The sequence below is a fragment of the Erpetoichthys calabaricus genome, chromosome 7 (assembly GCF_900747795.2).
Source record: "Erpetoichthys calabaricus chromosome 7, fErpCal1.3, whole genome shotgun sequence".
NCBI classification, from domain to species: Eukaryota; Metazoa; Chordata; class Cladistia; order Polypteriformes; family Polypteridae; genus Erpetoichthys; species Erpetoichthys calabaricus.
Window position 1 is genome coordinate 96110914 of NC_041400.2, and position 24401 is coordinate 96135314.

Here is a 24401-nt window from a genome sequence, read left to right on the forward strand (position 1 = left end):
GTCATAAAATGATTTCTTCAAAACGTCACATATATTTGTCTCTTTCTTTTTTTAAAATGTGCGTTGTAGCACGCAGCAACTGGCCACCTGCATGTTCTTGCGCACACTGAATAAGACAGCGCTATATGCAATCATCAGATTAAAATGTTAACAGTTATATAGCACAGAATGGAAATCAGCAGTTCTTAGCATTGCACCACGCAAGCTGTCATATCAACCACCTACTGTAACTTGCTTTCTTTTTTCTTCGGTTATAGTCTTGAATAAAAGTGCACTTGTTTTGTTATACTTTTACATCAACATATGTTCCTGTGTTTGAGCTACATGGGCATGCTCAAAAAATACACGTATAATGCCACGAAAAGTGCATGCAGACACTTCAGTACACTGCAGAGCTTTAGCGCGTCTTTATGTGAAAACAGTAGTATCAGATGGGGAGTGTCTGATGATTGCATATAGCGCTGAAGTTACTGCTCTTTACTATGCTTTCCTCTGCATGTCCTGGAGTACAAAAGAAACAGCATACAGCAACACGTGGGGACTGGCAATATTGGGGGAAAAAAACACGTGGTCGTATGTATTGTGATACACTGCAGAACTATAGAGTGTCTTTATGTGAAAACAGCAGTGTCAGGTGGGGGGTGGTAGGGAAGTATCCTGAACGCGACTGAGACAATGAAAAGTGAATTTAAAAGAAAAATAAAGCTAACCTTTACAAATATCATAAATTACACCGGCTGTTACAGACTGAAATCAAATGTATCTTTTTATTCTAAAATAGTGAAAATAAGAACACTTCTCAAAATGGAGTTGTGCAGGATCGAACTCACGACCTTTGGATTCCCAGTCAGCGACTGATACTGTTGCGCCACGGAAGCAGTGATAGCTAATACGTGTCAAAGTCGCACACTAAGGCGGCTTTTCTTGGCGGTGGCTTTTTTTTTTTGTACCTTTTGTGTTTCTTTGATATTTGGATTTCAGGCTTCATACATTATATAGTTTATGCCTACATTTTGTCATTTGCTACTAGAATATTGTAAACAGTTTCTGTTTTAGCAATGTGATAACACAGATTACTGTAGAAACGGAACACGCATGAAATGCATGTATTCCAAATAGCGATCTATTATTTTCATTCTAAAACTCCAGCAGTTCAGTCACTCCCAGATAATCAAACAAGCCATGAGCTGGGAAAACTTAGTGAACGTTCTGTGACGGTGGGGGATGGAATAGCCGGCTGCTCGCTGCTCCTCTTAATCGGCACATTTAGAAGACAAAAGAGAGGTGAGAACGGTTTTAAGGTGGGCCGGATCTACGAGTTTTTTCGTAGACTCTGGTAATTCTAGTGTTAAAAAGGAGGAAACCCAGCATCTGGTAATGTCCATGAGTTCAAGACTTCAGGCTATCATTGCCAGCAAAGGGTTTTCAACCAAGTATTAGAAATGAACATTTTATTTTCAGTTATTTAATCTGTCCAATTACTTTTGAGCCCCTGAAATGAAGGGATTGTGTTAAAAAAATTCTTTAGTTGCCTCACGTTTTTAGGAAATCGTTTTGTTCACCCCACTGAATTAAAGCTGAAAGTCTGCACTTCAACTGCATCTGAGTTGTTTCATTTAAAATTCATTGTGGTAATGTATAGAACCAAAATTACAAAAAAGTTGTCTCTGTCCAAATATTTATGGACCTAACTGTATTATGAGAAAGTGTTGTTGGCTGATTTTAACTTTTGCAAAGTTTTAAAAAAAAATTTTTTTTAACATTGTCCATGGTGTGTGTTCACCCACCAATGGGCTCTCACCCTGTCCTGCGATAGTCCTTGCATTGTGGTCTATGATGGCTGAGTTAGGCTCCAGTTCCCCACAACTCTAATAATGAATGACAAGTATCCACTCTTCTGTATTACCTACGTAATTGGGAAATAACAGCGAGACCAGATCAAGAACCCCACAGGCCCCAGAGTGTCCAATATATATATTTACACTCTATGAACATCATATATAAAAATAAAACAAGTTGAGGAGTGGTTCTACTCGGACATATAAGCATGCGTTCATTTGTACATTATATCAAGAAAGGTAAGAGGTCCCCCTCAGAGATTTAAGTGACTGGTGAATCATACATTGCATCGAGGTGGGGCTATATAATGTACGAGAAGGGCTAGGTAGCAGCATTAATGTCCCGATTCAATTCGATTTAGATTCATAATGACCTGAGTATTTGCAAGACGTGTAACACAATATTATTGCTTTTTAAAAAAAAAAAAATTTCACAGCACTGTACTCATTCAAAATTCACCATAATTTAAATAACATGTATCGCCACACATATTACAGGGGGCTCCTTGTTTTAACTTTATAAACCATCTATATCATCTTGTGAATAATATTACTATACAATAATCAAATATTGCTTCTTAAATAAGTAATATGTTATTCAATAAACTATTTGTATCTTATGAATCTCCATGTAGATACTCTTCAACGAAACTGTTAGCCAAATTTATTCCTCTATTGGATATTTAAGATAATCTTGAATTAGTCAAAATTAACAGCGGAAACACTTCAGTCTTTCTATAATTTAACAAGTTACACATATCTTCAGTTGCTCACATGTAGCAGTCACATTAATTAGTCTTGAAAATGTGTCTTCACATTTCCTCCTCTTGATAAAAAGGAAGCATTTTAAAATGAGAATCAGTCATCGTGACTAACAACGTTGCTAATATGATCTATGCGGTACAGCTGAAGGAGCTACTTCACGTTGGCTGCTTTGTACATACACTCACTTCAGTATTGCAGGCTGCTGTGAATACAGTAATCCCTCGCTATATCACGCTTCGCCTTTTGCGGCTTCACTCCATCGCGGATTTTATATGTAAGCATATTTAAATATATATCGCAGATTTTTTTGCTGGTTCGCGGATTTCTGCGGACAATGGGTCTTTTAATTTCTGGTACATGCTTCCTCAGTTGGTTTGCCCAGTGATTTCATACAAGGGACGCTATTGGCAGATGGCTGAGAAGCTACCCAGCTTACTTTTCTCGCTCTCTTGCGCTGACTTTCTCTGATCCTGACGTAGGGGGATTGAGCAGGGGGGCTGTTCGCACACCTAGATGATAAGGACGCTCGTCTAAAAATGCTGAAAGATTATCTTTACGTTGCTATCTTTTGTGCAGCTGCTTCCTGAAACGACATGCTGCACGGTGCTTCGCATACTTAAAAGCTCGAAGGGCACATATTGATTTTTGATTGAAAAACAAACTCTGTCTCTCTCTATCTCTCTCTCTCTCTCTCTCTCTCTTTGTCTGCTCCTGACGGAGGGGGTGTGAGCTGCCGCCTTCAACAGCTTTGTACCGGCGGTGCTTCGCATACTTAAAAGCCAAACAGCCTTATTGATTTGTTTGTTTTTCTCTCTATCTCTGTTACAGTCACTGCTCCTGACACGCACTCCTTTGAAGAGGAAGATATGTTTGCATTCTTTTAATTGTGAGACGGAACTGTCATCTCTGTCTTGTCATGGAGCACAGTTTAAACTTTTGAAAAAGAGACAAATGTTTGTTTGCGGTGTTTGAATAACGTTCCTGTCTCTCTACAACCTCCTGTGTTTCTGTGCAAATCTGTGACCCAAGCAAGACAATATAAAAATAACCATATAAACATATGGTTTCTACTTCGCGGATTTTCTTATTTCGTGGGTGGCTCTGGAAGGCAACCCCCACGATGGAGGAGGGATTACTGTATTCCAACAACTGGCTGCTTGCTCAGCCAGGTGAGGTGCATTACAAACTTTTTCCACTGTAGCAGTACAGCTAACCACATGTTTAAAGAGAAGCAACATTTATTGCATTTACCAACACAGAAGCTTGGGATTGATGTGGTCCCATGATAGAACAGCGCATTGGAGATGCTAGGAAGGTTTTTGGAATAACAGCCAGTCATCTCAGCAGTGCGGTTGCTCCCATTGTACTCTTGTCTGTAACACATCCAGCACAGAAGCTCAGTCGTACTTAATGTAGTGACATGTGAGACTTGGCGATGTTTTGCTGAAGATCTTTGTAAAGCCTAGGTACTATAACTTCAGTCCTCTGCTTTCTGGTTGGTACAGCATACCACAGTTCCAAACCTGTATCATTTGTCGAAAACTGCTATAGATTCCATTATTTTTTGGTCACGAGGCAAATGAAATTGAAACATAGAGCTAAATGCCACCCCCAGTGAAGACTGTTTAGGCTTTATTTGATTGGATATCGATTGAGATTTTTTTTTTTATGGATGACGCTGGGATAAAAGATTTCTCAAATTTGTTGTGTTAGAACAATACTTAGCTTCAGAGTTGCACTTCTTACATATGTCTTTGCTTTCATCCAGTTGTTTTTTTTACAGATGCACTGTTGAATCCATAGTAAGTCCACACATCTGATTTAACCGTAGGTCAGGGGTGTGCAAAGTCATTCCTGGAGGGCCGCAGTGGCCGCGGGTTTTTATTCCAACCCAGTTGTTTAATTAGAAAACAATCCTTGCCAATAATTACATTTCATGGCTTGTTAGTGCTTTAACTCTGCTATGTCAAGTCATTCTCAAATCCTAGATTTTTTTTTCCATTCTAAAGATATCCAAATATTTTGAAGTGTAAAACGGATGGGTAATTCTCAATCCTTGACTTTTTTGTCTTCTCTTTCCTTCCAAGTATTTAATTAAACCAAATAGTGCATGATAAATACACACAGGTGTAAAGGGTAACAAGCAAAATGGATAACTGCTGGTTTCTTTTGTCATTTGCATCTTATTGCTAATAAGGAGCAATTAAAAACCAAGAATGCAGCTGTTTAAGACTTAAATAAGCAATAAGGGTTCAAAATCTTAACGAGGGAGATAACTAAAATGAAGCAGAAGTGTTTCTAGAGCAATTAGTGCTTCTTATTAAGCAATTGGGTTGGAACAAAAACCTGCAGCCACTGCGGCCCTCCAGGAATGACTTTGCACATCCCTGCCGTAGGTGCTAATTTCAGCTGAGGAGGACACACCATTTTATGCAAAGTAGTTAAAGTGCTTTTTCCATAGAAAGCCTTAACAGGTGCATTAGCGACATCTGCTGGATCGGATCCCAAAAATGAAGATGAGCAAAAATCTACATATAGTAATTGAGCAGGCTAGAGATTCATAAGACCGATTTTGACTTTAAAAGTCAATATTAAATCATTTAAAGGAAAAAAAAAACGATTAATCAAAAATTTAATATTTTTACCCAGGCCTATGTACGAGTAACCATGCACATGTATTGCATGGAAGAGCACCAGGGAAAAACAGAAAAAATCCCAGCAATACATTTTTATTGCATACTAGTCATTTAGCCCGTTACAATAACGGGCGCTAGAACAGTAGTGCATAAACATTAGTAGGAACAGTTTATATTAAATGGCAAGGGACTTTGACCTTATTCTTTTTGTTGGTCGTATCTTTCTTTCTTTCTGCCTTTCTTTTGTTGATGTTTACTTGCTGAGCTGACCGTTCTTCGTGGGCTGCCGCCGTGTATTGTGTGTCTTTAATTTTTTGTGACAGTAATACTGTCTTGTACGGCTCTATTCAATAAGGGCTCGCACAAAAAGGCGAGCTTCAAAAGGGCAACCTCAATTGAGCGCGGCAAATAAAGGCGTTCATAGATAATTTAGTTCAAATGGCTCTGGAATATGTGAAGAGCAACAAAGGTGCAGATCTTTATTTACGCGCACCTTTAGTCGCCGCGCCCAATTGAGGTCACCCTTTTGAGGCTCGCCTTTTTGTGCGCGCCCTTATTGAAGGATACCGTCTTGTACGTCCGCTGGCTTGTACGGCCGTAATATACCTTTAATTTTCTCCGGCGGTAATACAGGCATACGCGTCGGTAATATGCCTTTAATCTCCTCTGACAGTAATACTGGCTTGTATGTGGCTGTAATATGCGTCACTGTATTGTGTACCTTTAATTTCCTCTCGCAGTAATACTGGTTTGTATTTCCGTAAAATGCCTCTAACTTTCTCTGACAGTAATATCGCGCATCGCACCGTGCCCTGCGCATGCGCACTTCACCAGAAGACACCCACACACGGACACCTGGACGCACATAGGGATTTTATATATATAGATGTCAAGGGCCCTTTAAATCAAGAAGAATAATGATGTGCAATCATTAACAGGCAATCAGTAATCCAACAAAACAAGACTAGCTGCTTATTACAGTAGTTAAGCTTGGTGTTGATCTTGTTCTGCTGTTCACTGAGACAGCACTTACACCTAAGGACTGTCTCCTCTGAGTACCACACTACATAGTCTGTTCTTGATCCTATCTGCTGCTAGTGTGGTACTATCTCAGGTACACTGCAACTGACCCCACTTGTTTCCATTTTGTGCTTTCGTGAAAGCCTTTGTTTATTCTATCTCCAAAATATGGCTTTCTGACAGTTCCTAGGGTCATCATTGATAGATATTTCAGTTTTAACCTAACTAAAATACTTTTACCACTTTAATTGTAAGACTGGCCCGTTGATTTGTGAAACTGGTTGGAAAGAAATCTGTAGCCACAGTGGTACCCCAGGATTGAATTTGAGAAACCCTGTTCTAGTGTATATACCGGTAGCATTCACAAAACAATATATATCAAAAAATAGTTTAAAGTTTGAAAATAATGGCTTTCATAAGTTATTAAATTAGATGAAAAAAATCATTCAGAAGAAAAATATCACATTCATCATGTGGATAGATTAAAACAGAATATCAGCAGAAAAATATTGAATACAAACAGAGTCAAGGAAAAGTTATAGCTAGGCATAAATATTTTAACACCTTCTTTTGTCAGATCAAATAAATACACATAGAAAACAATCATGAAATAATTGAAAAAAAATTTCAGACACATGGCCCCTACAAAATTGCTGTTTGTGTCAACCAAAAGCTGAAATATTCCCAGCTGATCCATGTTCAAGGGCTGCCACATGATTAAAAAATGACATCAAACATTAAATCCATATTACTAAACGAGAATGGTAAACCGAAAGGCACGGACTCAGGTACACGGCAATGGACGCAGGAGACATAGTGCGCAGGCGCCTACAGCGCGCATCTCATAAACCGCAAGCGAATTCTGATCCACGAAGGAGTCACGGCTCAAAAACGAACGAGCTCAACTAACGAAGGAGTCACAGCTCAAAAACGAACGAGCTCAACTAACGCCACACAGGAAAGAGGATTCTGCACTGCACCCCAGAGTCAAACGGAAGACACTACGGGGTCCGCAAAGGTCCACAAAGATAGTACGGAAGGCGCGAGAAAGTACGAAAGGCGCAGGCGCCTACAACGCGCTTCTGAACTAAACGTCCACACTAAACAGCATGGTACGGGTAATAAGAATAAACGAACTCTCCGTATTAAACGTACGGCATCCTCACACGTCCAAACCATATAGCATATGTGAATCACATTACAGTGATGCATTATTAACAGTACAACCACAGAAAACGCTCCGTATTAACATTAACTGCAATTATCCATATTACTAGCGGTAGACAACGGATAACTAATGGAGTCACGGTCACGGCTCCGGCTCCAAAACGAAACTTTTCAACTAACGGACATACAGAAACGAGCCCGCCTGAATACAATTAATGAACACAGGCGCCTACAACGTGCCTCTCAAACAGCAGAGGCAATAGATAAACGGCAAAGAAAGGAACGACAAACAGCCGCTAAACAATTCCGCCAATTAGCTGACAACGCATTCTGTAATGCGTCCACTATTAATGAACATTCATTAGGATTAATGAATATCATTTGCTGTCATTGTCATTCACTTAACTTCTCTGAAGAAACAACTGGCAATACAACTAATGAGTTTACACGTTGTTGTCAAAGGGGTCAGGTTAGACTGCCTCCTTTAGATGAATATCCTGAATATCTACGGATGTTTCTAACTAACAATGTGCCCGAAAGTAAAAACTTTATGGACTGCATTAGATCCTACAATAGTTCATTTGCTTTTGCATCTACCGGGGTAAATATCAGGCCACCAGCTGGCAATGGCCCATACTGCTTTCGCGTATGTGGACAAATATTACATTGGATTGGAACAGTGCGCCCTGAACCAAATCACGAACGCAAATATGCACAGATCTACGTGTTAGATCCAGATGACGCAATCTATCAACGAATGAACCAATATATCTCATACATTCATTAATGTATTTCGGGTTACCCAACGCCGGGACTTGGCGAGCGAAGCGAGCAGGGGGCGGAGCCCCCTTGTAACAATATACAGTAAATACATAGAGGCATTTTTCTGATGCTAACTGAATGTAATCAGTGCTAATACTGGGGCCTCATGTATAAATGGTGCGTACGCACAAAAATGTTGCGTAAGCCCGTTTCCAAGCTCATATGGTATAAAACCTAAACTTGGTGTAAAGCCATGCACATTTTCACGGTAGCTAAATGCTTGGCGTACGCAAGTTCTCCACTCGGTTTTGCAAACTGGTGGCACCCAGCGTCAAAGCAGTGCTACTGTTCCAGTGTGGTTTCCCTTTCTTTTTAAGATCCACATCCCTGATGTGTCTTTATAAATACACTGAAATTAACTGCATATTGTTTATTAGTTTAATGCATCTGATTGTAATTAACCTGTAACAATATAATGGTCCACAGAATGGTCAAACTATTCTAAATACCATTGCTGCTTTAGCGTTGTTACTCTCACTGCACCTTCTTCTTCTTTCAGCTGTTCCCATGAGGGGTTGCCACAGCGGATCATCTATTTCCATATTACTCTCACTGCATCACTTGGAGTATTTATATCACTGTATCTGAGTGGGGAATCACAGCTCTACAGCAGATGATTGCAAAGAGATTATCGGTATACAGCATCAAGCACACACTGCCTCAGCCATGCTGTCTATTAAACTGTTCTCATACGGCAAACGCTTCAGAGCCTTTCCTCACGGTTCAGAAACAGTTTCATCCAAAGAACTATAAATGCACTCAATCAGTCCATCAAGTGCTCCTTGTAGAACGCTTTGTATTTATAAGTACAATTAGCTCACTGTAAACTTGCGATACAGTTATAATATTGCACAATCTGAGACACTTTATAAAGCACGTATTTACATATGATGACAATATAATTTTTAAGATGAAATGCAGCAAAAAAAGTTTATTATATTATACAGATAAAACATTAACTTCATTTAAATAATCGATATTGTTAATAATTAAACATGTTAGGACACGGTGCCACAGCACTAGCGAGGAGCTGGTGCTCAGTTCACGGATTGTTCCTGCCTCGCGCTGCATTCTAGATGGATAGAATAATTAAACATGTACTATGAATATATTTTAATGTTCCTTAAAAGTTCTGAAGAATCGGTGTTCTAAGCTTACAGATGGCTTAACGTCTATTAAAGAGCTGATTGTGTGGTGATTGGGTATTTAGAGAAAGAAAAGGAAGGACAGGAATTAGGGGTTAGTACATTTGAAAAAGACAGTACTGCTGCAATAAATTATATTATCGAAGGTCGTGCATGGCGCCCCAAGTATCTAGCATGAGGCAGGAACAATCACTGCGCCACCATGTTCCCATGTTTAATAACATGCTTTAACTCCTATCATCATGAAAATTATATCAAGTATACACCTCACAGGTGGCACAGTGGTAGTGCTGCTGCTTTGCAGTAAGGAGACTGTGGAAGATTGTGGGTTCAGTTCCTCCCTGTGTGGATAGCGCTTTGAGTACTGAGAAAGGCGCTATATAAATGCAATGAATTATTATTATTATCTCAGTACAGTGATCCCTCGCTATATCGCGCTTCACCTTTTGCGGCTTCACTCTATCGTGGATTTTATATGTAAGCATATTTAAATATATATCGCGGATTTTTTGCTGGTTCGCGGATTTCTGAGGACAATGGGTCTTTTAATTTCTGGTACATGCTTCCTCAGTTGGTTTGCCCAGTTGATTTCATACAAGGGACGCTATTGGCAGATGGCTGAGAAGCTACCCAACTTACTTTTCTTTCTCTCTCTCTTGCGCTGACTATCTGTGATCCTGACGTAGGGGGTGTGAGCAGGGGGGCTGTTCGCACACCTAGACGATACGGACACTCGTCTAAAAATGCTGAAAGATTATCTTCACGTTGCTACCTTCTGTGTGCAGCTTTTAAGTATGCTGCATGGTGCTTCACATACTTAAAAGCTCAAAGGGCACGTATTGATTTTTGACTTTGTTTTTCTCTGTCTCTCTCTCTCTATCTCTCCCTGCTCCTGACGGAGGAGGTGTGAGCTGCCGCCTTCAACAGCTTTGTACCGGCGGTGCTTCGCATACTTAAAAACAAACAGCCCTATTGATTTGTTTGCTTTCCTCTCTGTTTCCTTTGAAGAGGAAGATATGTTTGCATTCTTTTAATTGTGAGACAGAACTGTCATCTCTGTCTTGTCATGGAGCACAGTTTAAACTTTTGAAAAAGAGACAAATGTTTGTTTGCAGTGTTTGAATAACGTTCCTGTCTCTCTACAACCTCCTGTGTTTCTGCGCAAATCTGTGACCCAAGCATGACAATATAAAAATAACCATATAAACATATGGTTTCTACTTCGCGGATTTTCTTATTTCGCGGGTGGCTCTGGAACGCAACCCCCGCAATGGAGGAGGGATTACTGTATTTTAATTATTCAGAGAGCTGTAATATCACGAATGTAATGGATTCTGTGTCCTGTCGGAGGAAGAGAAAGCCAATTTAAGAAGCACATAGTGATTCACACACAGAGCACACTGAAGATCAAATAGAAAACAAAGCATTTAACGTGCTACTTTAGTTACGATGGGATTTGAGAAACTAGTAAATTAAGCGATTTTAAGATGTAATTTATGACGTTCTACTTTAATGACAAAATAAACTACGTGATTAAAGTGGAAATTTCGAGATTAAAGTTGACATTTCGTGCTTTTTTCCCCACTGCGTGCCTATTTTTTTTTTCCTCTGTACCCTAATAAGCTTTCATATGACACTCAGACGGTGGGCTACGACTCGCCTTTTCACGGCGACTTTGATATGTGACAACTTCTTTTTTTATTTCGGGCACTGTGCGACTTTGTGAACTTGAGCTTTCGAGTTTCTCCGACATTCTATGTCACTCGATCAATTTCCTTCTGATGTTTATACCACTGTTTAAACCAATAAACAGTACGTTTTTCCTTGCCTCCACTTGTATTCGCTTAAATTCTTTTTCCCAACGTGCTTTTACCATTGCCTTTTCACAGAACGCTGAGCTTAAGGGCTATTTATATTGATTTGCATATTCAAAGAGGCATAAGTCTGGAAGGAGGTTGGGGAGTGGCAGCAGGTGCGTGCATGTGCGTTATTTTTCATGCTGACCAGGATTTATGGAATGGAAGAAGGTGGAAGTTGGTGAACGCACAGATTTATGCATCTGGATTTTTTTGTGTGTACGCACATTTCCGCTTTTGTCCTTACCCCATGTTTTAGTGTGAATTCTACGCACAGCGTTATGCATGAGGCCCCTGATCTGTACTGTGTATGGATACTGTATGTTTAAATGTAAACTGTGCACAAGTGTATAACAGGTGTTTTTATTTCTACATGCACAACTACATAATTGTGGGGAGTGCAAAGAAGATGCAGATGCTCTACCGTTTTTGAAGATATTTTTATTTTTAGGGTGTCTTGGATTAAGTGCAGACACACTAAAGCTCTTGCACTTGTCTTATTTGCATTTCTCCCGCCATCCTGAATCTTTAAATTCATCAAAAATATTAATGTTAAGATGTGAAAACTCATTAAAACAGTACCAAAAGAAGTCTTTTAACACTAGAATTACCAAAGCCTACGAAAACACTTGTAAATTTGGCCCCACCTTAAATCCCTTCGCACCTCTCTGTCAGCATCTTTTGTCTTGTAAATATGTCGTTAAGCCCAAGCAGCAAGCAGCCTGCTATACCGACCACCGCAGAACAGGCAAGAAGTTCTCCCAGTTCAAGCCTTGATTATCTGGGAGTGAGCTACGTAGAGTTGTATAGGGGAAATAATTTAATGTGTGTTCAATCTACGTAAACACATCATTAAAACAGAAACGTTTTCATGTTTTAGTAATAATCTAATCAAAGCTTGAACTGGAAGAACTTCTTGCCCGTTCTGCAGCTTTTGGGGGGGGTTAATGGTATAGTAGGCTGCTTGCTGCCTGTGCTTAATGATACATTTACAAGACAAAAGAGGTGCGAAGGGATTTAAGGTGGGCTGGGTTTGCGAGTTTTTTTGTAGGCTCTGGTAATTCTAGTGTTAAATAATTGAAATCTATGCAAAGTTCTTTTGTAATTGCCATTTTTCTCATTTTAGTTCAAACATTATCATGTGATGGACAAGAAAAGATATTCCTGACCTTATAACAGAACTTTGGAAGACATGCTACTGGCAAGTATAAACCAAGAAATAGACATTCATCAAAAACAGCTGGACTCACTGATAACTTTTTGTGCTGTAATTTGCCTATTGTGAACTAGGACACTTGAAATCTGGGACTAGAATTTTATTATTTCCTTGATCATCTGAATGCTCTCAGAAACCTTAAGAATCTGAAAGCATATGTACTGTATATGCTGCACCTTACCAAAGTATTCATTCTTTTTTAACATTTTCAAATATTGCTAGATTCCAGAAGATAATTAACTATCTCATTCCTAAATTTTGCTTTGGGTGCACAATCTGTGAAAATTTTATCTCAAGACTAATGCTAGCCCAAAACACTTCAAAACAGGAAGTGGTGTACATCATACTTGAACATTAAAGGGAAAAACAGAAAAGAAGAAAAAAAACCCCCAAAACTTGGTTTTACTGCTGTTTTAGGGAACCACAACAATCTTATCAAAGAAGAATCTCTGGGACAACACGTGTAGGGGCAACAGCTGTGTTCTGGTGGCTTAATGATATTAAGATGTTAATTCTATCCCTTTTTATCATCATATCCAATAAAGATAAAATTCAATTTATTCTCCTTTTCTCACTCTTTCCTTCTGTAACCAGAAACCCTCAGAAATCCTGACAATTTCTAGGAATTCAATTATAATCTTGGTTTCTAGTTTCTCTCTGGATGCTTGCATTTCAGAAGTATATTGTACTTTGTACATAAATACCACAGTGATTCATATCCCAAGCTAAAAAAAACAAAAATCATATCTATATGTATTTATTTACACAACAGATTTATTCTGCTATGACTGGAAGCTAGCAAACACAATATTTTTTTGCACAAAGACCAGGAGACAAGATACAATTGTTCTCTAAAATAGGCCATGGTTAAAAGCCAAGTAAGTTGTTAAACCAAGTCCAAACTCCCTAAAAATGTTTTGAAGACATAATGCACTGCAAAGATTGAAAACAATATCCAGAAACTAGGGAACAGAGAGTAACATGCCATCATCTTAAATAGGCGGGGAAACAATAACATAATATGTATAACCAGCAATGGGAATAGGAAGTGTAAATAATATGGCCAATCAACAATAATAATAAAAAATATTCCTGAAGTGAAAATGAACAGATGCACAAAAATTAAGAGCAGAACTGAAATCTGGATTGTCAAAACAGCAAATCATAAGACAATTAAATTATAAATTATATCAACATGCAAATGATTTATTATATTTGTGCCAGTAGAGTTTCAGACTCTATTTTTATTGCAAACTATTAAGATCACATTGAATTTTCAGAGTGGCAGACATATCTAACCTTTCTTAGCAATTTATTGGAATTAAAAATTCAACGGTCCATCACAGCCAAGATTGGTGTCTTACAGAGTAATGGGGATTGTGGAAGACAGGTGAAAAAGAGAGTGCAGGCAGGGTGGAATGGGTGGAGAAGAGTGTCAGGAGTGATTTGTGACAGATAGGTATCAGCAAGAGTGAAAGGGAAAGTCTACAGGACGGTAGTGAGACCAGCTATGTTATATGGGTTGGAGATGGTGGCACTGATATGTCCAGAAAGCAGGAGACAGGACTGTAGGTAGCAGAGTTAAAGATGCTAAGATTTGCATTGGGTGTGACGAGGATAGATAGGATTAGAAATGAGTACATTAGAGGATCAACTCAAGTTGGACGGTTGGGAGACAAAGTCAGAGAGGCAAGATTGCGTTGGTTTGGACATGTGCAGAGGAGAAATGCTGAGTATATTGGGAGAAGGATGTTAAGGATAGAGCTGTCAGGTAAGAGGAAAAGGGGAAGGCCTAAGAGAAGGTTTATGGATGTAATGAGAGAGGACATGCAGGTGATGGGTGTAACAGAACAAGATGCAGAGGACAGAAAGATATGGAAGAAGATGATCCGGTGTGGCAACCCCTAACGGGAGCAGCCGAAAGAAGAAGAAGAAAAGGTGTCTAACAAAACATTTAGCCAAAGCACCAAAACCAAAACGAAAATCAACATTCAAAAATAAGCAAAGATCAAAATCCCTACAAATGTTTTCCTAAAAAATGTAATGTTTGAACACCTGCGTAATGATTCGTGACCACACAGCATAATAGGAACCAGACATACAAAATGGAGACTGCCATGAAATGTTATGACACAAAATGGCAACATTCATGAAAAACAAAATATACAAAATAGCGATGCAATGGTGAAAGTGAAATTAACAATATTTTACAAAAAATAAACAAAACAAAATAATAATGCTTGAAACAAATTCCTAGGAGTGGTTTATTAAATAATATTTTAGCTAAAATACATTTATTTAGGACATTATGAGCAAAGAGTGGACACCTGATTATGCAACATAAGTAACCTGACATTTTTTAAATGCACGTTTTCGTCGTTTTTTCTTGTTCAGTACTGACCCACTGAAGCCCACTTAATCAGGAACTTTGTTATTTCCATTTTCATTGAAAACATGAGATTATTTTTTTTTTTTCCCTGCCATCTCTATAAACAACACTGTGTAAGTAACTGACAAATAAAATATAATTTATGGTTGGGTTAGTCCTTCAAAAGGATACTCTCCTCAAAAGTGATATGTTTTTAATGTTACTTACCCTATGTAGTTTGTAGCAATGTCTGGGAAAAAATGTTAATTTCATGTTTTTTGGAGAACGGACATAACAATGTTTCTGATAGAATGGGATCCAATGAAAAAAATCTGACTTTACTCATGTTGCATAATCCACATGTCGAGACATCCAGTGAAATGCTCATAATGGCAAAACACGTGCATTTTTTTAATTAAATATTGAAGAAAATGAAAGTAGTCTACAAACAGGAAGCCCCTCCACACTACGTTGTGCTTTTCAAATGAATGGCTACTTCTCCCACTGATTCATTAGTCAAAAGTCCTGTCTTCTATTATTCTGTTCTATTATTTATTTGGCAATATTTTAGGAAAAAATGCATGTGAGCACATACAAGAATAATATATCTTTTCATGGATGTTATTGATACTGTTTCCTGTTGTTTAATCCAATCACGAGAGGTTCCACCTTTCTTCATAAACTAGTTACACTCATTCCAACTGGTGAATTTGGGTACTCTCTGGCTCTCTCTCAAGAGAACTCTGAGGGAACTCCAACAGGAGCTCTGCTTTGACTCTTCAAAATGACTGAAAACCTCTGAAACTTGCTCTCTTAAGCTAAAAAGTTATGGGCTGAAGCCACCACATTTCTCTTTGTGAACCTGACAGCTGAGATCCAGTTTGCCAAGCAAAATAGTGAGTAGTCTAAAGGCTGAGAAGCAGCCATCACTTGAAAGAAGGGAACTTCAGCATCTAAATTCTTGTTTCAGAAAGAGCAATGACTTTTCTGGTATATAGTATATATAAACAGAATACCAACAGCCTATGACTCCATAACTACAAATCATATTGAAAAAATGCTCAGTCCTCAGCAAAACAGTTTCTAGGAGAGCAGGTTCCACTACACTCTAATCGTGCTCTGGACTAAGAGATGCAGTTCTCCCACTCTCACTCTTTAACATTAACAATCCTAAATCTCTATAGCCGTAAAAAAACAATCTGTGACAATGACAAATTTAGGAACAAAATGGATACATGCAAAATAATTTTTACAACTTTAGAAGAATATAAATCATTCTAATAAAGTTAACAACAAAAGATAGTGTAGGAGTTGGGGAGACTACTAAACAATCAAATGGCTGTGGTCCATCTAATAAAATAATAAATAATGAAACTGATTATTTTAAAAGATGAGATTAAACCTTTGTTGTAATTAGAAATTAGAACAATTAATATCACAACTGGCAAAAAATATCCAATGCTTAAGTAAAGTTCATGTCACAATTACATTATAATTAAAATATTTTAAAATTTCAACAACAATAATTTAAATTACAGCGTGTCTGATAGAATGTGTGATATACAATTGAAATGCCTATTAACAAACAAGTCTAAAAATAATAATCCTACCTGGTAAATCAGAAAACAGGAGAATGCATTCATTAAATCCATTAGCGAGTAAGCGATCTCTTAGTTGCTGAAGAATGGCTACACCAATGCAAAATGGGAAAGATGAATTGCCCAGAAGGAGTGTGTCCCACAGATGGAAAATCTTGTGCAAAGGAAACACATCTGTGGAGTAAACATTTATACACATACATAATTACATATAAAAGTTTGAGGAACCAGAATTTGTAATTCTCTTTGTAATTGTGACTCTGTTTTGCTCATAAGCTGTACAGTTAGTAGTAGTACTTTTTGTCTTACACATATGAAAGAATTCATGTAGCTTCTCTTTAGTTATTTTTCTTACTCATCTAATAAGAGGATGCCACTGTCCTATACTGTCCAATGTTTCCATCATTCTGTGCATTTACATATAATGCGCAAAGTACCTATTGTCTGTGTTTGTCCGTCGATCCCTCAGTCAGTGGACCAATTATGTTGAAATGTGGAACACTTATTCTTCAAGGAAAATCGCCCTGTATAAAGTTTTGAAATTTCTAAATCCCCTATTGAAAAACACTGGCGAATCTGCAAAATTGCCCATCTTTAAACAGAGAAGCATTCTGTGTGACTTAAACTACAAATTATTTTTCTGCTTCAATTTTACGTTGACAGCAGTTATAGCAACTTTTATACTTTGCATGTTTTCCTCTTTTTCACCTTTGATAGCTGTTACTGACAGCGAACAGATCCCCAAATAACTTAATGAACTTATATGCACTAGCAAAATGCATACGTGACTAGAAAGTTACTTATTGTCACAGGCTGTTTGCACAGGTGTCTGGGCAGGCAGACATTATAGCATCCTAGGGTCCAAGACAAGCTGGGAGCAACAGCATCCCCAAGTCATTTTAAACACTACTACAACTCAGTTAATGGGTCCCCCACAACCATAAGGGAGAGGGGGTGAATACTGTACATAGTTCATAATCCATCCATCCATTTTCCAACCCCCTGAATCCGAACACAGGGTCACAGGGGTCTGCTGGAGCCAATCCCAGCCAACACAGGGCACAAGGCAGGAACCAATCCTGGGCAGGGTGCCAACCCACTGCAGGACACACACAAACACACCCACACACCAAGCACACACTAGGGCCAATTTAGAATCGCCAATCCACCTAACCTGCATGTCTTTGGACTGTGGGAGGAAACCGGAGCGCCCGGAGGAAACCCACGCAGACACGAGGAGAACATGCAAACTCCACGCAGGGAAGACCCAGGAAGCGAACCCAGGTCCCCAGGTCTCCCAACTGCGAGGCAGCAGCGCTACCCACTGCGCCACCGTGCCGCCCTAGTTCATAATATTTCTTTTAAATTTTTCTTCTCTGTATAATCCTTACTTCTCTACTGTTCTGAGCCTCACTTCTTCATAAAAAGTTCTTCCCTTGGTTGTCTATATTTGATACTCCTGTGTTTTCCTTCCATTACCCATGAAGAAGTAACTACTTCATATTTAGAGGTAGAAACATTCCCAAAATTAAAAATATTCAGTTCATTGCATTTGCGACAATGAATGCACAGCTTATAAATGTCATTACTGTTTGAAATAAGCTACAGTAAAACATGATTCAGTGTTAGAACTTTATTGTCTGTCTGTGGCTTTCAGAGTAAATCCATATTAATAAAATTGTTGATTACCTTTCCAGAGCCCCGAAAATGACTCTGAAATACTAATGCCTGACAACGGTATCCTTTAACCTATTCAGTTTGTCTTTATCTTGTAAATAATGTGCATTATTTTATATTATAGTATTGTTCAAGCTTTGTCCCAGAACACACTCTGGTGAACTTTTTTGTGTGTTTGACTATTTTCCTTGTCCCTTCCTCCTGTAACTGTTAACCATTTTCATTTTAATGGGGTGCCAAAAGGAATAGTTGATCATACAAAGTATGGGCACTCTGGTGCTGCAGCAATTAGAACAGTAGGTACCTGAGGGACTTCCATAAGATCCCTGTTTGTCTCAGCTACTCATTGTGCACCTCCTTGCTCCCTGAATAGTTTCCAAATTATTCAAGAAGAATTTACCTCTTGCTTACAATAGTTTTGATATTCTGTTTTTTGACTTTAACTTGTCAAAAAGACGTGATTTAGAGGTTGTACTTTTGGAGTTGGGATTCAGTTTTCAAGGATTAATAGTTTAATTATTCTAATTATATGAGTATTGGTTTTTACTTTTGTTTATGTCTAGAGGGTGTCTTATTTAGGATTCCATTAGTTTTTTTTAATTTAAGAGCTTTCTTAACTGTAATAAGCTTTTGTGGTTTAATCTTATTTCTTTTTGTTAGTTTGTTTCAGGTATCATTAATTCTTTTTTTAAAGTATTACCTCAGTTTTCAAATCTCTGGAAAGCAAAGCTCCTTAATAATGAAGTCTCAATAAAATGTTATATAAAACGTGCAAATTCAAGTAACAGTCTGCTAGAGTAGTTCTTGAGTCATTGTGAATAGACATCTTCTGTCATTGATATATTCTATATTGTGGAATGCAAAGTTATTATATGCGAGGGTTTAGTTATTTTATATTGTCACACAGGACAGGAGGACTGTCCAGAAAGCTCTGGTACACTCATCAATACTAGCCCAAAGCAAGAGGGAGTGCCTTCTCTAAGGACATCTTCAGTTTCCTCTGCAGCTTTGACCAAACTCAGGGATACAATGCTTAGTCCCACCTCAATGCATCTTCCAAGCCCCGTCCCTTCTAGGACAGGACCTATATAAACAGGAGCCAACACAGGGAGGTTGTCACTGTTGGACTCATTAGCAAAGGAGATGGAGTACCACAGTACTGATTTCCTTTGTGTTTTATTTACTGTTTGAGCCAAAACAGGCTGATTTCTATTATCAAGCAGGGTTGTTCAGCCCGAGATCCCAAACCTCTCACATCTATGTCTTTTGAATTTCTCACAACATAAATTGACTATTTATATATACAGTATATATATATTTATATATACAGTATATATATATATATATATATATATATATATATATATATATATACAGTATATATATATATATATATATACAGTATATATATATTTATTTATTACGTAATAAATAATTATTTTCCTAGTATATCTTGAAAATGTAAAGCAATATATCTTTAGAAACCAAAATGCAGATTATAAACAGGGTAGAAGCTGGAGGAAAGGAAAGCATTGTGGCAGAATCACTGAGGTTAGCACCTGGTCATGAGAGAAGGCCCTGGTCCAGAGTGTGGAAGGGGTAGACACAGATGAAGAGCATTTACCTGCAAGCATTTTAGAGATGCTAAGTCCATTAATCTTAGTATATGACCAATCTTCTTAAAGATCCTGGCTTTGATCCTCTCACAGAGTTGTGGAAAGTGAGACAGATACTGTTGCCTCAAGTGAGGGGTGAGGTGTTGCTGCCAATGTGAAAAGTCTAGGCAGTAAACAAGCCAGACAAGAGTGTGTGCAGTTGAATAGAAAGAGAAGATGGAGGCCACAAATGACAGTGGCATTGTAGGGCAGCCAATGCAAGACTTGGCAGAAAGTATGGTATGAACAACACCCACACCGATGAGATCACAACAAGCTCCTCCCTCATCCAGGATCATTACAATACCTATTCGTATTCCTCCTATGTTAAACCTACACCTCTGATGATGAAATTCCATATAACAAACTAAAATCCCCAGGTGCATTGACTTTGTTAGAAACGTATTAGTGCTGTGACTCCCAAAGGTCATGCGAAAAGACTTAATTTCAAATTATTGTTTTTTACTTTAGCCTTTTTTTTGCCAAGCTTATTTTTCCTTTAGACACTGTTATCTCCTGCTTGCAGCTGTGAGTTGATGCACGCTATATCATTCTAATAAGCTGTAATGACTACCAGTCATTTTGCCCCTATAAAAAAACAAACAAATACCACTTTTTAGTTCAAGCACATATTTAGCCCTTATGAGTTTTCAGGCATTATCTACAAAATCACTTCCTCTGTTTTACACTGCCCAATTGATGCAGAGTGAGGCAGCTGAACAGAGTATGTGCTTCTGTTTTAGAACATCTGGAAACTATTATCACTGATAAAAATGTGTGCGTTTAATGATTTCTTTTAAATAATTTCATACTCTTCTATGTTAGTCTTATGAAAGTGTCAGCAAATTATTTAATTCCTATGAGGCCCCCTTTTTCCTCGAAAACACAATAGTTCTTTACTAGTCAAAAATTTATGACTTAACTCAGCACTTTTAAACTTCTGTTTTTTATTTATAATTGGACATGTCATTAATATACTAATTTCTCCCAATGCACAAAATTATACTATATTACTTCCATCTTTACTCATCTGCCATACATTGATATTTTATTAAATAACTGCTTAAAATGGAAATATTTGCAATTCATAATTTACACTAATAGCTAGTCACATATGAACATACTATAAATGAGCTGTACCCTATTAAAAAAGCAAAGTTTCAGTGCTAAAAAATCATAAGAAAACTTGATCTGATTTCTGCACATTTTTTGTCTTAATGATCTTCCATTTTGGAGTTTTGTACATGACATGTACAAAATCAAACCTTTTATCTACATGGTATACTGTTAGGCTCTCAAAAAGCAATTAAAAATAAACAAATTCTTAAGGTAGCTAGTATCTTAAAGTACAGAAGGTGTTGAAATATTTAGTGTAGTATATTTTCAGTAAGCTAGAAATTATTATTTTCTTTTATTGATTTTATTTAAAGAAAACAACATTCCATACAATCAAGTTGAATTTAATAAAACAGAATTCAACCCCTGCCTGAGAGAAAGAAGGAGCGGCAACAGCATGAGGAAATCTTTAAAATCAACAAATAAAGTAGAATGTCCTTTTCTCCGATATAAATGCTTTATCTAAAGTTTGATTAATTAAATCTTGCAATATTAAAAAAAAAGTTTTGAACAGATTCTCTAAGTGAGAATGTATTTTTTCCCCGATTTCAAATAGCATAGAACATCTGCTACCCACTGACTTATAAGAGGGAGGCTGGGATTCTTCCAGTTGAGCAAGATAAGTCTATGTAGTGAAGTAAAGGCAATTACAATCTGTTCTTCTCCACTTTAAGCCCATTCGGGAGTACACCAAACACAGTTCTTAATGGGTTAGGAGTGACTGTGACACCAAGACTGTTTGATAGGTATTCAAAGATTTTTCTCCAGAATGATGCTAATTTGGTGCACGCCCAAAACATGTGGCCCAGTCAGGCTGGAGCTAGTAAAGTTCACAGGTTGAATCTTGTCCTGGATACATTTTGGACAACTTTAATTGAGATACAATTAATTGATAAAAGAATGAATACTTTTTGCACATGTGGAGCTTGGAGTGCCCTTTCACTCTTTTTTGAAATGTTAAGTGAAAGATCCTTTCCCCATCCTACCCTGGGATCTTTGTAAAGAAGAGACTTTAAAATGTTTTAGATATTATTGAGATTCTGTCTGAGTCTTCAAGACTGATCAATATTGCCTCTGGAACTGAAATGGGTTGGATGTGAGGAAAATTGGTCCTTTTAGCAATGTTTATGATTTGAAAGTATTGAACGGACAAATTGTGTTGATGGGAAGTTAATTTGAAGTGTACCTGTTCATAAGATACATAGACATTATCTACATTCAGTTATCTAAATGTTTTAATCCCAGACATGTTCCAAGCATTAACAGCTGTGCAGGATTGAGAGGGTAGAAAAAGGTGATTATCACGTAGAGGTGCAACAGATAAAAGCTTCTCCATCTTAAAGTGCTTCCTGCATTGGTTCCAAATTCTCAGTGATTGATGGACAATTGGATTATTAGTATATTGATGATAATTTGTATGTCCTGGGGCACAAAGCAGGGCATTTGAAGTAGTCCAGCAAGATTTTATTTCTATTACATATCAGGTTTGAGTATTTTTTATCAATTTCTGTCAATGTCCAGGGGCCTCATGTATAAACGGTGCGTACGCACAGAAATGTTGCGTACGAACGTTTCCACACTCAAATTGCGATGTATAAAACCTAAACTTCGTGTAAAGCCACGCACATTTCCACGGTACCTCATACCCTGGCATATGCAATTTCTCCGCTTGGTTTTGCAGACTGGCGGCACCCAGCGTCAAAGCAGTGCTACTGTTCCTGTGTGGTCACCCTTTCCTTCTTAGATCCACATTCCTGACGCGGCTTTATAAATACACTGAAACTAACTGCATATTGTTCATTAGTGTAATGCATCTGATTGTAATTAACCTGCAGCAATATAATGGTCCAGGGAATAGCCATAGTATTCCAAATACCATAACTGCTTTAGCGTTGTTACTCTCAATGCATGTTCTTCTTAGTTCAGCTGCTCCCGTTAAGGGTTGCCACAGCAGATTATCTTTTTCCATATTACTCTCACTGCACCACTTGGAGTATTTATATCACTGTATCTGAATGGGGAATCACAGCAGCAGCTAATTGGAAAGAGAATTATCAGTATACAGCATGAAGCAGACGCTGCCTGAGCCATGGTAAAACGTTTCAGAGACTTTCCTGTCGGACTTCGCGGTTTAGAAAAAGTTTCATCCCAAGAACTATAAACGCACTCAATCAGTCCATCAAGTGCTCCCTGTAGAACTATTTGTACTTATAAGTACAATTACCTCACTGAAAACTTGCACTACAGTTATAATATTGCACAACCTGCGCCACTTTATAAAGCGTGTATTTACATATGATGACGATATAATTTTTAAGATGAAATGCAGCAAAATATGTTGATTATATTATACAGATAAAACTTTAACTTCATTTAATAATCTGTATTGTTAATAATTAAATATGTGAGGACACGGTGCCGCAGCACTAGCTAGTTCAGGGATTGTTCTTGCATTACGTTGTATTCTTACTGGTGCTGACGCGACACTGGAAGGATAGACGGATAGAAAAATTAAACATGTACTACGAAGATATTTCAGTGTTCCTTAAAAGTTTTGAAGAATCGGCGTTCTAAGCTTACAAATGGCTTCACGTCTATTACAGAGGTGATTGTGTGGCAATTGGGTATTTGGAGAAAGAAAAGGACAGGAATTGGAGGTTAGTACGTTTGAAATAGACAGTAATTCCGTAATAAATTATTTCATCGAAGGTCACGCATGGCGCAGCAAGCCTCTTGCATGAGACATGAACAAGCACTGCGCCACCATGTTCCCATGTTTAATAACATGCTTTCATTCCTATCATCATGAAAAAGATATCACGTATACATCTCAGTATTTTAATTATTCAGAGAGCTGTAATATCACGAATGTAATGGATTATGTGTCCTGTCGGAGAAAGAGAAAGCCCGTTTAAGAAGCAGGTACAGAAGGCGCGTGCACGTGCGTTACTTTTCATGCTGATCGGGATTTATGTAGCGGAAGAACGTGGAAGTTGGCAAACACACAGATTTATGCATCTGTATTTTTTTGTGCGTACGAACGGCATGTTATAGTGTGTATTCTACAGACGGCATTATACATGAGGCCCCAGGACTTTCACGATAGATAGATAGATAGATAGATAGATAGATAGATAGATAGATAGATAGATAGATAGATAGATAGATAGATAGATAGATAGATAGATAGATAGATAGATAGATAGATAGATAGATAGATAGATAGATAGATAGATAGATAGATAGATAGATAGATAGATAGATAGACTTTATTAATCCCAAGGGGAAATTCACAATTTAGTTTTCTTATGTAGTTCTCTGAAGTGATTAGGAAGACACAAGGCATTTTATTATTCAGATCAAAACACCTGACAAGATTGTAAGCCTTAGGAAAAAAAAGAAAACTTGTTCATTTAAAAATAAGATCAATGTTCTCCACTCCTTTCATTCCATTACCTTTCTTCTCTCTGTTTCTCTAGCAGTCATGAGACTCCTACTTATCTAAACTTATAACCATCACCC

The 24401-nt window shown here is 37.9% G+C and overlaps 1 protein-coding gene across 2 annotated transcripts in view; it reads right to left on the reverse strand.

The window, feature by feature from the left end:
* tbck (TBC1 domain containing kinase) overlaps positions 1–24401 on the reverse strand; it is a 291120-nt gene that overhangs the window by 134372 nt on the left and 132347 nt on the right. For both annotated transcript variants that reach the window (XM_051929957.1, XM_051929956.1), the window contains exon 22: positions 16444–16605. In XM_051929957.1, coding sequence (XP_051785917.1) covers positions 16444–16605 — 162 coding nt within the window. The remainder of the gene's footprint in view (positions 1–16443; positions 16606–24401) is intronic.